This window comes from Chenopodium quinoa, unplaced genomic scaffold (genome assembly GCF_001683475.1).
Source record: "Chenopodium quinoa cultivar QQ74 unplaced genomic scaffold, ASM168347v1, whole genome shotgun sequence".
Taxonomy (NCBI): Eukaryota; Viridiplantae; Streptophyta; class Magnoliopsida; order Caryophyllales; family Amaranthaceae; genus Chenopodium; species Chenopodium quinoa.
In genome coordinates, this window is record NW_018743033.1 from 3,074,570 (window position 1) to 3,092,413 (window position 17,844).

General features: G+C 35.7%; 1 protein-coding gene across 2 annotated transcripts; it reads left to right on the forward strand.

Moving 5' to 3' along the window:
• Positions 1-4,051: 4,051 nt before the first annotated feature.
• Positions 4,052-17,549, forward strand: LOC110730613 (WW domain-binding protein 11-like). Of its 2 annotated transcripts, XR_002513107.1 has the most exons (10): positions 4,052-4,790; positions 7,481-7,574; positions 8,705-8,790; positions 13,439-13,488; positions 13,569-13,638; positions 13,934-14,015; positions 14,132-14,508; positions 14,944-15,477; positions 16,605-16,877; positions 17,149-17,549. XR_002513107.1 is itself a non-coding variant. In XM_021910437.1 (9 exons), the coding sequence occupies exons 1-9, from the start codon at positions 4,707-4,709 to the stop codon at positions 16,815-16,817; spliced, it is 1,590 nt and encodes a 529-aa protein (XP_021766129.1). In that variant the 5' UTR covers positions 4,057-4,706; the 3' UTR covers positions 16,818-17,112. The 2 variants fall into 2 exon arrangements, 1 of the variants encoding a protein (XP_021766129.1); XM_021910437.1 differs by lacking the exon at positions 17,149-17,549 and having other exon boundaries at positions 4,057-4,790; positions 16,605-17,112.
• Positions 17,550-17,844: the final 295 nt, after the last annotated feature.

A 17,844-nucleotide genomic window follows, 5' to 3' on the forward strand; every position in this document is an offset into this window, starting at 1 on the left:
GGGGAATTCATCTAAGGCACCCAACTACTCTCTCAAGCTAGAGGGATTACTTGAATCATGAATACAACCTACTCTCGTGGTTACAAAGCATAAAACAAGTGTTAAAGCATAATCACGATGACATAAACATTCCCTTGACTGGAAATTCCTATTCTCATGGCATTTCAAGTCAATTAAGCATAAGGGAGCTAACTCAAGTTCATCTCTCGATCCTTCGTTGAGAAAGCTTGGATAAATAGTTCTAGCAATGGCCATATACAAGAACTAAACAATGTAACCACTTAAGCTCAACTAATTAACACCCAATAATTACCAAATTAGCACATGCAACAAATTCTTTGTGACTACATTGAGGGTTTTACCTAAACCTTAGAAAATAGACTACTTACAATCCATGGAAAATAAAGCAATTAAAGAGTTTAAGCAATTCATGAACAAATTCAAACTAAGAATTAAACTAATAAACAATCTAAGCATGCAAGAATTAAACAAGTAATTAACAACTAAGATGAGAGAAGATAGAAGAGTAAGGAAAGAGAAAGTTACTAGGAGCTTCAAATTTGAACAACAATGGTGGAATCTTGTCTTCTACAATGGTTGAAATTGAATTTTCCAAATTAATAATAATTAAAATCTAACTAATGATTTGAGAATTTTAATGTTCTAGGATTACAAACTAAGAGAAAGCTCTAAAAACTTCCCTACCCGTACAAGGGGAGCCAAGGGGGTAAATATATCACCCTCAAAACAAAAAGGACGGAGAAAACGAGGAAAGAGCTCGGAAACAGGCTTGCATGCACGTGCCAAATTTGGCACGGACGTGCCGAGTTTGGCACGTACATGCAGAAGGGTGAAAAAGTGGGCAGTAGCTACTGCCAAGAATCGAGCAGGTCTGCATGAACGTGCAGATTTTGGCACGGACGTGTAGCCTTGCACGGATGTGCCATTTAGTTGCACGTCCATGCAGAATTCCCTGCCTAGACAGCTTAACTTCGGGAGGCTGTAACTTCTTCGTTTCTTGCCAAAAATGGACTTGTGACCAGTTGTTGGAAAACTCTTGAGACGAAATTTAATCTCCAATTTGAATCACTTTAAAAGGTTGAGTAGATAAAAAGTTATGGTCAGTTGAAGTTGACGCTTACGCAAACAACCCTTCAAGGCTCTCCAAAAGCTTTTCATTTCTCTTTAAGGCACTCCTCCTTCTTCCTACATGGCTCTATCGACAAAGATTGCCCTTATCCTTGCTCTCTCATGCTTGATCACATCCATAGTGCTAAAAATAGCTACGTTACATCAACAACACAAACAACCCGTGAAGCATGGATGGTACAAAATTTGCATAAAAATAGGATAAAAAATAAACTTTGATGCCGAGTAATAACGAAAACAAGGTTCAAAAGTACTCTAAAATCATACCAAATAACAATTTATCAACGGCCTTGCCCTGTCCCTTCCTTCGCTGGCCTTCCGGACTCTAGAGCTCCCCCTACCCCTGCCATCTCCCCTTCTCATCCTCCCAAATCACCATCCTCGAAATGCACAACCAATCTTCCCAAAAATTAAACTGCCAAACCCTATTTTCTAGATCTCTCTTATTCTTCATTACCCTCTGTTTGCAAAGCTTGCACCTTTCTCAATTCTTATAGTCTTTCCAATTGCGAATTTACCTTAATTTTTCGCAGATTTGTTTTGTCGGTGCTTGAATTTTTTTCTTGATCAACGCATTTTGTTGAATTATTCGGCGAATTAAGGCGCCAGAACTTTTATTTTGACTAATTCTTGTGTCGGTGTTGCAATTTATGCTTGATAAATGCATTGTTATTAAACTTCTAATGCAATTTTCTATGAATTTTAGTATCAACATTGCTGTTTTTACTTGATTAACACGACTTCGGAGAATCATTTGATGCTTAGAAGTTGCGATGTTTCAAATTTTTACTCAATTTTGGTGTCGACAATTAGATTTGTGCCAGCGGGGGAAAGTTTGGGTGCCGATAGGGAATGGTGGTCGGGAGTCATCAGAGGAGGAGTAAGGGCAAGGGTGGCTGGGCTGTGGTAGGGGAGTGGGTGGTTCTTTTTATTTTAGTTATTATAAAATTTAACTAGGTTAGGTTTATAATTGTGATGAGTCTATTTTATATATTATTTTATTCTCCTTCCCATGGTCATATTTGTGCTTATTTGAGCTCTACAGAGCTATTTTTATTACTAATATACATTTTATAGTGTTTTCGTACACTTGGTATTATTTTGTAGGAATTTGCAGAGTTATGACAATTTCCGGTCTTATTAGACCACTACGAAGATATTGGAGTCGGATCTGACCGTATATTTGAAGCCCAAGATTAAGCTAATTAAATTTGATTCGGTGAATAGGGGCTCGGTTTGTTTGGAGTGCTAATTTTAATAGTCCAATACTTGGATATCAAGAAGAAGGAAATTGGCCAATTTATATAAAAGTACAAGTTACAAATCTAAGGATCGAAGGAGCCCAACACGTTTCCCAGTCGACCAGGCCTGATCGGACGACACAGCACCCGATGGGTTTGGCCGCTGCTGCGTTTAGCTGTTATATTTTAATTGGGCTTAGATGAAAAAAAAGGCCTACTGAAACTAAAGCTGCGTTGATCAAGGATAGTAAGCTTGTTTACAATTTACCACTGAGAAAATTAAAAAATACGGTGTTCTTAAAGAGAATTTTCCTAAAGAGTTTTATTATTCTCTCCACCATTTGTAAAAAAAAGTAGTAAGTGCGATGGGTGATTATAAACTTGTCCAAGTGAGTGCAATATCTTGTGATTTTGTTGAAAATAAAACTTGTTGCTGAAGACCTTCAGAATTTATTCATGGTCAAGAAGTTAGTTGTGCTTGAGAGTAGTCTTATGACCATCATAACCATCCTAGCTGCATTAGCTTTTGAGTGGATTTGTGGAATTCCACCCCTCCATGCATCTTAAGTAGATTGAGCAAAGATTTTTGAGATAGCTAAATAATACATTTATTTGATGTAACCTCCACCATCAATAATATATTTGGAATTCAAAGAATAACAACTTTATGTTTTAAGGTTCTTTAAGGTGCGATCAATATCTACACAAACATAGGAGTTGAACTTAAACTAAATATGTCTCGCACCCTCAAGTATAAGCAACAATAACAAATTACATCAAAGAAGTTAACTTAGATGATACTCTAGCAGAAATCCTAATATTAGCTTTCACTTTCTTAATTATTTATCTTAATCATCCTTTAAAAATTAGGTCATTACCCAACTATATTTCCATTGGTAAATAATACAATAATTTTTACATCTTCCCTCAACCTCCTATACTATAAGAAAAAGAAGAATAAAAACAGTTTTAACAACAGTGACGTCAACACAAGCACTTTCTTAAGACTACTACACTCCACATGACATGCAAAATACTCAGCAAACCAAATAAACTAGCTTAGGCTCAACACTCTGGACAAAAGGTCATGCTATAAATAAAACTTTTAGTACAATAAATATAAGCTGATAATAAACATATATAATTCATTAAAAGACTTCCAAACAACATAATAATTTGTATCCAATCCATGAAAGAATAAAAATGTTGCAAACATCACCAATATAGATTTTAGGGAGGCTTGTCCAGGGAACATGGCTCATGTCCTTTATGCCTCTCCATGATATTATGGGAGCTATTATGGTCACCAATAGTTGCTGGAAATTCCTAAATTGAATAAAATATTTGAGCCAACAAGCAGCAACAATGAGCTATTCCTCTCATTATTGAAGCCATTCCATAAGGTTGTCATTTTATCCCTCCCTTGAAGATAATTTCACATTGAACATGGCACATATACAATCTGCTTTTACGCTAAGGTTCTGAACATGTCTTCAATTAAGTGAGCATAGTATCAGATATGTGCTTAGCATGTGCATAGGTATACCAAAAACCTAGTAAACAACAACATCCAAGATCTGACAAAGACAATGAACCTCTATCGCTAACCGCTACTAGAATCGCTACCTTGCCAAACACTCTAAATTTTTTTTAGCAGTACGCTAACCGGTACCTCAAATGCTACCACCAAACAGAGCCTAAGATAGTTCGTGCACCAAAAAAAGAACGAGCTTATTGGCGAAAAGGCGGGAAACTCCCACAAAATAATCTATACCTAGTATTTAAAAACACAAACCATCATGCAATCATTGCCATGTGTCAACTTTTTTTTTTTTTTTTTGAATAATGCCACATGTCACCTTATTTAACCTATCCTTTAAATCCCCTTTCTAACATATAATAAAAATTAAAAATAAAAAACATATCCTTTTAATCCCCTTTCTAACATAAAATAAAAAATAAAAATAAAAATATCCACAAGTCAATACATATTAATGTTGTTTAGTTCATTCTCCTCCAACTTAATATCTCGTTTATTTAATTTCCACCCCTTCTTCTACAACGAATAAATTAAAAACAAATTACTCGTATAAAATAAAAATACGGGCTAGAAGACTAATTCTAAGCTGCCAAGCATCGGAAAGACACTCATCGCCGAGGGAGGAGAGAGGAAGATTAAAAATCGCCATAATCACAGTTCTCAATCAATTTATAGTTTCCATTTCTTCATAATTTAGGAACTTCTCAAATCCAGTTCAAAGATAAATCATCAACACCCAAAAAAAAAGAGGGGAAGTTTTTCGAAAACCAGCAAAAATGGTGAAGACAACGAAAGGAGGCAAAGTCATGAACCCTACTGATGCTTATCGGAAGGAGCTCCGTAAAAAGGAATTAAAAAGGGTTAGTGTTTTTCCCCCCTTTCTTTTCAATTTCTTTGTATTATCTTTTTGTTTTGAATTTTAGGGTTTTCATTTTGAATGTTTCGATTTATTTTATTTATTTGCAATTTTTGTATTGTTTTAGGTTTTTTTTTAATGCTTACTGTTTATATACATCTAATTATAATTTTTAGTTGATATTTGAACAAAATGGAGAAATTTGTGTTACATTGTTCGTGCCAGATTTTAAGAACTTGTTGAAATGGTTGTGTGAACTGGTGTTGTATTTTAAGAGAATCTATGTTACTGTGATATTATTGAATTTCGGGGAGTTGAATTTCTTACATTTCATGCCTCTGAGGAGGAGGAGGTTATTTGAAAGTAATATGATCGTTGCTTTCCTTTCATTATCTTTGTGGTATAAATATCCAATATACAAGAGATAATCTAAGCTGTTAACTAGGCTAGAAATTAGGCTAGAAGATATACATTTACTAAAATAGTTATATACAAAGTCAAACCAAATATATTGCCATATATTCTAACATTATTGAATATTGATTTATGAATTGGTGGGAATTGGATAAGCTGATCACGCAATAGAAAGTTTAAGTTCAGTAATATTGATTTATTGAATATTGATTTATGAACTTGTTGAAATGGTTGTCTTGTTTGTTTCTTTATTTATCATACTTGGTGTTTGCTGTGTTGGAATCATTTTTCTTGGAATTACACTCCCCGTAAAAGAGAGTCATAACCATTACCTTTTTCAGTCGTACACTGTGTGAGTTTTGATTTAGTTTTTGTGGTTAATGCCTTAATAAGATTTGGAGTTCAAATGATGACTTCTTTGACTTAAATGGCAGTTGTAATGAAGTGTTTAAGGTAGAGCAAATACATTCACTTTTGACTATAATAATTTGGCAATGTTTTTTTTTTTTTTTTTTGATCTTTTGTAGAGGAGGGAGAAAAGTAGATGCCTTTTTGAGTGTCTTATGTAACCAGTGGAGAATGGAGGGGCTTTTTATAGGTGAATTTTGTCTGTTTGCTATTTATGCCGAATGGAAATGTTAGCTAGGAAACAACTTGATATCATGGATGAAAAAATTTCAAGAAATCTATTTATGTTAATAGGTCCAGATGTATTAAATTAGTATAGCACACTGCAAGGAACCATTAGTATCCTTTTTGGATTGTAATATTTTGATAAGTTATATCTCCTTATTAAGAGCAAAGGGTGCAATTTTGAACACTTGATTGAGTAGATACTTTGCCGTCATTTGGTCTTATGAATTTGTAAGAAACTTAACTTTGACACACCAGGGTTTATATAGATGCAATAAAGAGCCATTACATTCTTAAGAAAATAACTAATGTTTGAACTATGAAGCTTTATTAAAGTGAAGAAATTTTCTATGTAGAATCTTTGAAAGATCTTTAACAAAGAATTTTAGGAGGATAGTCCATTCGATAACAAAATCAAAACCTTATTTAAAATTTATCTCTTGTGGTCATCCGTAAAGACCCTCTTTTTCTCCATTAGCCTTTATCTAGTTATACTTGCTATTGCAAGCCCACTCTCTTCATTAATTCCTTTACCCAAATCATTTTTCGCTCCCTTTTTTTTTTCTTCTCCTTATATATATATATATATATATATATAATATATATATATATATATAATATATATAAAAAAAAAAAAATATATATATATATATATATATATATATATATATCCCTTCCTTCCACCTTCATTATTGCTCCATCCTTTTTTGATGTCTCATTTGCCCAAACCAAAGTAGCTGGCTCTCCCTTATTTTGTCCTCAATATTCTTAACTCCAGCTTTCTCCGGAATATCTACATTCCTAATTTCATACCTCAAAGTGTTATTAACCTTCCCACACACCATCTTAACATACACATCTTTGCTACACTTATCTGCTTAATATGCTCCCTCGTACTTGCCAACATGACACGTATAGTCATGCCGGTTTAATTGTTATCCTATATAATTTTCTTTTCAACCTTATGGGCACTCTATGATTGCACAATTTAATTGCTGCCCTCCATTTGAGCCACCCAGAAGAGTCTATAGTACCTTAGAATTATTACTGCTGTACTTACCTTTAAGTACTAAGCATGATGGAGCTAACAAATTATGGATCAGGAAAAGACAAATTTTGCTGGCGGATATGAAGCTATTTAGTGTTAGTAGGTATATCCAGAAAGTCTTTTAGTGAAAACAGATAATCTTTCTGTCTGTATATTTGTAAGGGGTGCCTAATGCTATCAATTGCAAGATTCGCAAGTTTGGTTGCCGTTGCTGTAATGACTTTCAGGTACCTGAAAATTGAAATTGTCAAGGTAGAGTTGGACAGCTTGTAAATGATATAGTCACAGGAGATGTGGACACCGGTGTTGTGGTTGTCATGTGTTTGGATGGACATTTGTTTCGGTTGGTTTACTTCTTTTATTTTAGATATGTTTTCAAGATGGATCACTGGTTTCAAGGTGTATTATGATGAAAATATTGTCTTGATCTTTTATTTGTTTTAGATATATTTTTATTGTTTTCAAGATGGTTTACTGCTTAAGCTGTCATGATTTATATGATATGTTGTCATTGTACTACAATCTTGATTGAATGCATTTGTTTAGATTATCCTTCTTATGGCTGTATCTTATATCTATATGATTATTGGCTTGGACAGAACAAGAAAGAGAGAAAAAAGGTTCGGGAGGTTGGTCTTTTGAAGAAGGATCCTGATCAGATCAAAGATCAGATTCAGAAGTTAGAGATGATGAGTAAGCTGACATTACTGAAATTATTTGCTTCACCAGATATTGAACAAAATTTGATGGTTCTCATGCTGTCCGCACCATACAATTCCTCTATGCTTTAATATTGTATTTGTTTGAAAGCTTATATCATGTTATATTTGTGTTTGTTTCTTTCTTATGTGAAGGAAACTTCGTAAAAGATTGTTCACATAAATACTTTTCTATTTGGATGTGAAAAACAGATTTCATTCAATAGCACAACAAAATAGAAACCCAATATATACCTAAAACATCAAAACAGGGTGTTTTTGTGAAAGCTCTGTAAGCATGAGCTTAAATAGAAGCTTAGTACACCACTTGCTCCACAAAGTATTCAATGAAGACACCTGACCAGAGGTAATTTTGTCAGTTTGCTCCAATTAAATCATCTTCAAATAACTGAAAATTATCCTACCACAGTATTTATGCTCCTTACAATTACCAAACTTTATATAAAAAATCTGTAAATTGTCTTGAAGAGTAGCAAGAGCTATCCAATGAACCCCAACAATAGTAAGTAACCTCTGTCAAAGTAACAATGCCACAAAACAATGTAAGAACAGATGATTTCCTATCTTCTTACTATTAAGACATAAAAAGAACACATGAGGTGAAAGATCATTATAAGGTCTGTGAGCATGTAGATAATCAGAAGTATTGAAATTTCTAGAACTACTAACTAAGTCAAAGCTATCACTATCATCTTTACACTTAATGTTCTGATTTTGCTTGCAAGTTGTCCCTTCTTTGCTGTCTCTAGTTGTTTTAGGATGCTTTCCCTCGAGAAGAGTGTTGTGTGACTTTTGTCAAAGAGAGTAATAGTAGGTTTTAGGCATTTGATGGTTGGTATGGGACTTCATCATGATCATGGTGATAAGGCTAGGAGAATTAAAAGTTTCTTAATATTTAGGTCTCCTATTGTATCGCATTCTTACTTTATAGTATATATCTGGCTGGTAGGTTGCTGTCACAGGAACACCTACAGAATTTTCATTTCTTAATGTCGTGCACTTGCCATCTGGTATTGAGAACTTCATTGTTGTAGATATTTTTGGCTTTCTGCAATCTTTTATCTGACTAAATTGTTCATTCTTCCCCCTTCCCCCATAATGCAGAGGCTGAAGGTGCACTTGACAAAGCAAGAAAACACAAGAAAAGGCAGCTTGAGGATACTTTGAACCTTGTTATGAAGAAGAGAAAGGTATGTATGTATATGTTTGTCCTTTTTACTATCCATGTTATTTGCGTTTGGTGCCTGTATGTCCCAAGGTAAACATTAGGTATCTTGATATACCTATAGTTTTATTTTCAGTTTTAAGACACTTTGAACCTTGTTGTGAGCACGTATTTTTAGTTAGATGAAAAAGGAAAGGGTAAATGATACTCCCTTAGAATCTTGTTACACTTTGGTCCCCACACTCTTTCATATAATTTTAAAAATACCCTGCTAATGTCTATCACATCTGCTTTTTCAATAAAATAACAATTGATAAACAACCACTTGTCACCTATAACTTTGTGCAACGGTAACACAAGTAATAGCTATAATAAAAGAAAATGAATTAGAGGGATCAAACTTGCTTTGATTTTTTCATTTTTTACACCCTAGCAAATGTTTCATACATGAAAAAAGGTGGCCGTGAAGCAACATTTATACTGAAATAATGTAGAATGAGTAAAAGAAGCTGATGTAATATGTGGGATTTGAACCCAAGACATGAAATGTTAATATAAGGATCTATGTGGGCACTCTTTGCCTATTTACCAGCTTTGTTGCATGTGACACGTGAGCTACACTTAGGCACACTGTCTTGTCATTCTTAATTGTTTGTCCCTCCCTGCAATTTCTCTTGCTGCTTTTTATAATAAAGGATTTCATACCAAAGAGATGTGAAGCACCAAAATGTTGAGCTACTTGCGAAATACCTCTTCCATCCCAAATTAGGTGACATGTATTTCTTTTGGGGAAGTTTCTTATTGGTCGACTTGTTTCATTTTGAAACTTTGACATAGGGAAAAAAAAAAAAAGTAAAGGGTGCCCTTTAAAGACTCGCTTCTGCTACTACTCTACTTTAACCAAGCCATTGCTGGCCCGTGACCCCTGGTCGCCGAAGCCGCCCTTGGCCTAAGAAAGAATTTTAATTTTTTCAAATACGCATACCTCCTTTATCATTGAGCATTCATTAAGGGGCCTAGAATCATCAATGATTAGTGAGCAGGCAACTGAAGAATTGGTGTTGTACTATCAATCACAATTTCCATGTTGGTGTGTAGTAATATGTCGATTTTACCCTCATTTTTCTTCTCTATCCTCCCTTCCCTATAATAGACCCACTTATCTTCACTTTTCTCCTTAGTCCCCTCTCTCTCTGCTTTCTCACAACCACTACCACGGAAACCATCCCATTTTCTGTCTCCTCCCTCATAGTCAACCTTCAATTTCCTCTCTCCTCTGCTGCCACTGACATTCTCTCTTCTTTCTTTTCTGTCGCCGACTTCTCTCCTCCACTCGTCACCTCTTCACTCCTCTCCTTTCCAGACGTTGTCTCTCCTTTGCTATCGCCAAACAGTTGCTTCTCTCCTCTCCTCTACTACTTTGTCTTTCCTTCCATTCTTGCTGCCTCAAACAATTGCTCTCCTGTTCTCGCATTGTCAACCCATCTTGATGTGACCATTAGTAGCACCTAAGCACCTTATCCTCATGGTTATTACACTTTGTCCCCCCCCCCCCCTCCGACCAATGCCTTGGTGGTATACTGGTGTGAGATGGTGTTGGTGTAAGATAGATGAAAGGGAAAGTGAGAGGATTTTTAGAGTAGTACTTTATTGGAGGAAGGTTAAGTCAGTTGAGGAAGAAGGTGGTGACAAAATTGGTGGTGGTGGTGGTGGTGGATGAGTGGTGGAGGAAGTTGGCAGTGGACTAGATAAAGGTGAGGGTGGGGTGGCTGGTTTGCAGGTTAAGGTAGGAGAAGGACCGGAATAAGGGTAGGTGGTTATGGGCCTTTTGTATTTTGATCTTCCTATCTTACTTCCTAATATGCATGCCAAAAAGAAATGGATATGAATTTGGAATAGAGGAAGTATGAAACATAGAAATGTTCAGAAACGGATTTGAGATGTTGCAAAACAGGCAACCGGAGTGCTGAAACATTTTGGGATTTTGAATTGTCAATATTCCATTTACATGTAGTGTTTGAAATGCGAATTATAAAGTTAGGCTCTACCCTATAAATGTTATATAAGGGAAGGAGAATAAACAAAAGGAGTTTGAGTAGTTTTGATCAAAACTAATTGTATACACCCATGTTTAAATCTATGAGGCCAAGCTCCTTTGCTAGAAATGGAGAACCCAACCCATTATATTGTCATGAATTCACATTGGTATGAAGTCACAGGGCTTTCTATTATTGCGGCCTTTGATTTGATATCCAACCCCATGTTTAAATCTATGAGGCCAAGCTCTTTTGCTAGAAATGGAGAACCCAACCCATTATATTGTCATGAATTCACATTGGGGCATACCGATTGAAGTCACAGGGCTTTATATTATTGCGGCCTTTGATTTGATATCCAACCCTCATGGGGAGACCTTAGTTCCTACATGGCAAAGGCAATGAACCGAAAAAAAAGGGGATATCAAATAATTGACTAAGGGTAATTTGCACGAGTATTTTATACTGACAAAACAAGAAAACAAAATTTGTAAAAAGTACCTTAATTGACTAAGGGTAATTTGCATGTAGTGTTTGAAATGCAAGTTATAAAGTTAGGCTCTACCCTACAAATGTTATATAAGGGAAGGAGAAAAAACAACAGGAGTTAAGTAATAAAATCTTAACAAAAATTTAACGACCATTTTTTTTTTTTTGGTTATATCATATGCACCTCTAATAAGGGTGTGCATTGACCTTGGCCTTTTAAATCCAAGCCAAAATTGTCCCATTTTAAAAATTGAAGTCCAAATGGGATCTGAACCATTATTTGAACTTGTAGTTTTGATCTAAACTAAATTGTGTACACCCATGTTTAAATCTCTGAGGCCACGCTCTTTTGCTAGAAATGGAGAACCTAACCCATTATATTGTCATGAATTCACATTGGGGCAATACCGATTAAAGTCACAGGGCTTTATATTATTGCGGCCTTTGATTTGATATCCAACCCTCACGGGGAGACCTTAGTTCCTACATGGCAAAGGCAATGAATGGAAAAAAAAGGGGATGTCAAAATAATTGAATAAGGGTAATTTACACGAGTATTTTATACAAACAAAACAAGAAAACAAAATTTGTCAAAAAGTACCTTATAAAATTAGATTTTGTGAGAGATTACTTTATACTCCCTTCGTTTTGGTAAGTGTTACTCGCTTTCATTTTACGGGGTCTCCAATGCACTACTTTGACCATTAATTTTTTAGATTATGTATTAGTAAAAATTATACAAAGTAGATGTATTGAAATTTTTTAACAATATGAATCTAATAAGATCAAACTTAATAATGTTTTTTCTTATATATACAAAATTAGACATGGTCAAAATTTAAAACTTTGACCTAGAAAGTGAGTAGAACTTAGGAAAGCAGAGGTAGTATAAAAAATGTTGTAATTAACACCTCCCTCTGTCACCTTATAATCGTTTCATTTGGAATCTTTCTTTGTTAAAGTGTAAAGAATAAAAAGTGACGGAGGGAGTACTTTTTAAAGCATTTTATTTGTTGATCACAAAACCATAAATGAGGCATTCCCCCCCCCCTCTTTTTTCCCTTGTTTGGCGCCATCATCTCTCTTCTTATTTTCCTTTTTTTTTTTCCTCCCCCTTTTTCATTTGCTCCTCTCTTCACTGTACAAATTCTGTGACCCTTTCTCCATGATCCATTACTATTCTTTTTAAAAACACTAAACAGTTCTCTCCTCCTCTCTTATGTAAAATGTAATGATTTATTTCCTTATTTTTATTTTTATTATGTTGGTATGGAGGAATATATAATTATAAACCAAAACCCATAGACCAAATGCTTCACCTTCATACTTCATGCTGTGAATCTAGACTCCTTATGATTAGCTTTACAACTTTATTTAGGTACCCTTTTGGTTATACCTACTCAAGTAGGGGTTTTGAGGAAGGGAATTGAAGGGGAAAGAAATGGAGGGATGGACTGTCATTCATTTGGATAACAAATGAGGAATGGAGTTGGAGGGGAGAGAAATAGAGGGATTAAATTGTAAGAAATTGATCTCTCCGACAATGGAGAGATTTGGAAGTAAAACTCATCATTCTTCCCTTCGCTTTGTTTCCTTCCCCTTTCTTTATCCAAACACACGGTAAATGTTGTCAAAGGGAAACAGGGGCTTTGATATGACATCTTTATCCCTTTCCTGAAAGTCCTGTACCAAACAACCCGTTAAATATGTGCTTCCTCCCTTCTAATAATATTGCAACAATGGACTTTTTGTACTATTCATCACTCTTGTTTGACCATATAATATGATTTATACGTTAAGCAAAATATAGTCATGTGGGATCTTGTTAGATTCATCTCATAAAATACTTTCACAATATCAACTTTTTATAATTTTTACTCTTATACAGTTATAGATATTTTACATATAAAATGTGCTTTGGGATGCGTAATTTCATCCTTGTTGCAATATTATTGGAACAGAGGAAGTATATGTTTATATTTGGTTGGACATCTCAATTTGCTGCGTAAATGCACCTTATTTTTCCCTGATTAATAAATGCATGAAATCATAATGGTGCTGGATTTTTTATTCTTTTTTTTCTTTTCATTTTCTTACAACCTTGGAATAGTGTGAGATGATATGATGATTTATGCGTTTGTTTTGCAGGAGTATGAAGAAAAAATGAAGGAAAAGGGTGAGGATCCAGTTATGTTCAGGTACTTCACCTTTCATTTTGTTTTCTTGTAACAGTTATGTATTAAATTTTTTTCTCTGATACAAGGTGAATCTGCTGCAGTCATTTGGGACCTGTACAGAGACGGACCTCAGCTGAAGAGGAGGAGAGAGCAAAGCATCCACAACCTGAAGTAAGTTATGCTTGATCCTACTTTCTTTTTGTTATACCCTCTGTTTAGCTCTGATAGTCTTGCGTAAGAGATCATATTGAATATATTGTCTTTAAGTCTTGGTTAAAGAGGATGCATTATTTATTATCTCTGTAGCGTGAAATTTAAATGGACACTGGGAGTGGAATTAAGAAAATTGGGCATCAGTAGTGGACAGAGGAAACATATTTCGTGACTTTCTAATTTTAAATTACTTTTGCCCGTTCCCGCTTATTTATTCATGTTTTATATGTCGTTTGTTTGTGTGGACCTATAGGATTCTGTATACTATCATCCAACGTTGAATCCCACAGGAGCTCCACCCCCTGGAAAGCCTCCTATGTACAAGTCTTCTATAGGTTTGTTCTTCTTCTAATAGCACCATTTTTATTATTGATATTGTTATTGTTGTTGCTCTGTTCATAGTCTACTCCTTGTGACTGCCCCCTTTTATTCTTACATTATATAATGGCAGGGCCTCGGATTCCATTGTCAGAAGCTTCCTCGTCAAATGGTGCTGCATCTTCTGTAGGTCTTGATGATTTTGAATTGCCTGCATCACCTCCACCACCTCCTTTGCCGATAATGGGTGATCCTGATTCTAGTCATGACACTGAAATACCTTCATCTCTGCCTCCACCACCTCCACCACCAATGCCTCCGAAGTCTTCGGATCCAAACTTGGCATCAGCATTGCCTCTACCTCCACCTCCTCCACCACCTCCTGGCCCTCCTCCTAGAGAGCTTATTGGAGTTCGTCCTCCACCCCCTCCATCCACTCAGCAACCACCACCACCACCACCTGGTATTTCTGGAAGTGAGAGGGATGGCACTACTTCAAAAGATTCGCAGGTAATTCTCAATCGTGATCTCACTACCCCTGCAATTATCCAATTCTCCCAACGTTTTGGTTGTAGGTGGGTATTTGTGGGCTGACATTGTGATAACCTTGTGTTATTATCTCAGAATTGAATTATCAAATTGACTGAAGGATCAAGATGTACTTGAACCTGCAATTATGCTTCCCTCCCTCCTTTTTGGTTGGAGATGGGTATTGGCAGGCTGACATCGTGATACCCTTGTTTTATTAGTTCAGAATTGAATTACCAAATTGACTGAAGGATGTACTTGAACCTTATATTGCTGCCTTGTTTATTTTTTACGTATTTCTTTTGATTGAAACTATATTGACTTGTACTTTAGAAATGCTTGCTTGGTTTAGTACTTGATTCACAAGGAGGTTTCAACAATGAGAAGTTATTGATATTGAATGGTAATTTTTTGCAGGGGTCTAATATTCTTCTCCCTCCACCACCTCCACCACCTGGATTACCACCAAAATTTGCAGGGAATCAATCTGGTGTTGAATCTGATGCCGTAAATCAGGAAGTGGGCAATGATCTTCCAAATATGGTCCCACCACCTCCATCACGGCAGCCTTCACTATCAGGTATGCCTGGAGGCCCAGGACCAGCTGCACTCCCTGCATTACAGCCTGATGTGCTACCCCCAGGCACTTCAAGATTCCCTCCACCCCCTCCACCGGACACAAGGCCACCATTATCTGCATCTGGATTTCCAGGGCAACCTGTACCCCCTGGAATTGCACCACTTATGCCTAGGCCACCTTTTGGTCCCCCCCCTGGACCACCTCCTATGATGAGACCTCCACTTCCTCCAGGTCCACCACCTATGATGCTACAGGATGATTCAACTGCAATGAGGCCAACTGTTCCACAGAAACCATCTTATGTTAAATCAGCTGCACCTACAGTTGTAAAGAGGCCTCTAGCTCAGCACACACCAGAGCTCACAGCTATGGTATGTTTACTCTGGCTTGAAGTTGAAGCTGTTATTCCTATAAACCTTGCATTCACTTGATGAATTGCACTTTTGGAATGTTTTCTGTTTTGCTTAGCATTATTTTGGTTGGATATGGATTCTTTTATTTTATTTTGAGGTTTGGGTGGAAATTATGATGTGTTGAGCAAAAAGCTTTTTGGCTGATTAGATCTGCGATTGTAGTATATAGATTATGTGATATCTGGCCGTTGATAATCTTAGGAAAAGATAATTACTAGTTGCTGTAATAGAATAAATTTCTGAGTTTGTTTAAACGAGCTAACAAGACAGATTAATGAAGATGGTAGCTTAATATTAGATAACAATGGCCGAAACTTTAACTACAAAACACAGCTTGAGTCTATTACTCTCCACTTAGTAACTTGAGGCTACTTGTCTCACTTACAAAACATCACGAATCACATGCATTCTACTGCCATGTCACTTCCTAGTTATAATGAAGGACTGCTACAAGTTAACCTAATATTAATTGTGTTTGTCACTAATTCAGAGTATCATGTTTGCAGAATTCTTGTTGCTCCCTCCCTTAGTGTTTCATTGATTAGTTTTGTGCACATCTGTCATGTTGTCTTCCTTTTCCCCTTGCTGCTGCTGCTGCTGCTTGTATCTTCCACCTTTGTCTTGTGTGTCAAGTTGTTTCCTCCTTTGAATTAGACCCAAATTGGTGGCTCAGGTGTGTGTACCAAGTTAGTAGTTTCTAACTATTTGCCTTCAACATGATGGCTGATGTCTTATCTGATACATTGGATTTTACAATAATACTGCTGTTGAAGTGCTTAGCTTAAGCTTTTGTTAGACAGATTAGATTTGCAATTGCAGTATATGAATTTGATGATACCTGAGTTAGAATATTCTCAGAAAAGCTAGTTTAGTTCGTATCATATTGAAGAAATAATGTAACTTTTTATACAGATAGGAAATTAAAAGCTTATGTGTTGTTTGATACGATTGGTTTTGTGTCACTGTTGTTGATTATCATACTATAGCGTGATTAGTTGGGTAATTTACTTTTTAAAAGTCAAAAGTAAAACATCACTGTTGTGGATCATATGTAGGCAATATTCATTTTTATGATGTGGCCACAGGTTCCTGCATCTGTACGTGTTAGAAGAGAGTCTGCTCTTCCAAAGCCAAAACCAAAAGCGATGACAAACGCACCTATCTCTCAGCAGCCCATGACTTCTGCTCCAAAACCAGAATCAGTAACAACCGCATCAGCACCAAAAGCACCAAGCATTGACGATTCATATATGGCTTTCTTGGAGGACATGAAAGCCCTTGGTGCTCTTGATAGTTGACGTGAATATTATTGCAAGGGATTCTTATTGTCTCAACCTACAGGCTCGTTGTTTATTTGGGTATCTCTCTGGTTAGCTGTATTTAAAAGCTTCTGTAACAATCTATTGTAGCTGAGAGTTGTGGTTCTAATTTTTGCTTACAGATCCCTGCCAATAGAGAACTAAAAGTCTAAAACGGAATAATTTCTCAATTAATAACAAAATTCTTCTGATTCTAGTTATCTTACATTTTGTGTAGTTTTGTAGTTGGATACTTGGATTGATGTTTATCTCAGTCAACCTATATTGAGGTCTCTGTTATGCTTACATGATATTTATTTCGGACTTTCAGTTATAAACTCTGATTGAGGGAGGCCTCGTTTGTCTACATGATGCCTGTTGCAGTTACACCCTCTGTTTTCTCCTTTGGTCACCATTGTACCCATTTTTCTCTCTGATCATATTTTTCTAAGGCTATATCAGTTTTTATTTTAGTTTGTATACTGTTTTGTACTTATAAAATTATTGGTATAAGCTAATTTGAATGTTTTTTTTGGTTTGATAAATTAGCATACTCTGTAGTATATAACACGATATTAGTAATGTTTTATCTTTTTTAAAGAAGCCCGTGGGCTTAGGGTTGTGCTTGGGATGGATCTATGCAACCCTAAAGCCCATAGGTTAGGCTCACTGCCTAGCCCAGCCTAAAACCATTTTATACTATAACCAAAATCTCAGGATCGAGTATTTTTTTATTTAAAATTTGAGCTTAAGATACTATGTTTTGTAATGGCTTTAATATTAACCTTTAACTTTTCTAATAAAGTTGCATTATCTTTGATGAATGTAATTTTGACAACTTTGATTAAACTTGTTTTATGAATGTACTTCTGAAGTTGAACTTGGTTTGAAATTAAGATATTATGATTTTGGCATTGCTATGATTTTATGCTTACCTTTTGTCCATAATGACTATGGTCGTAAGTGAGTTTTCAGTATAGTTTATTAAACTTAGTAAATTGCTAACTAATTGGCAGACTAGTTTACA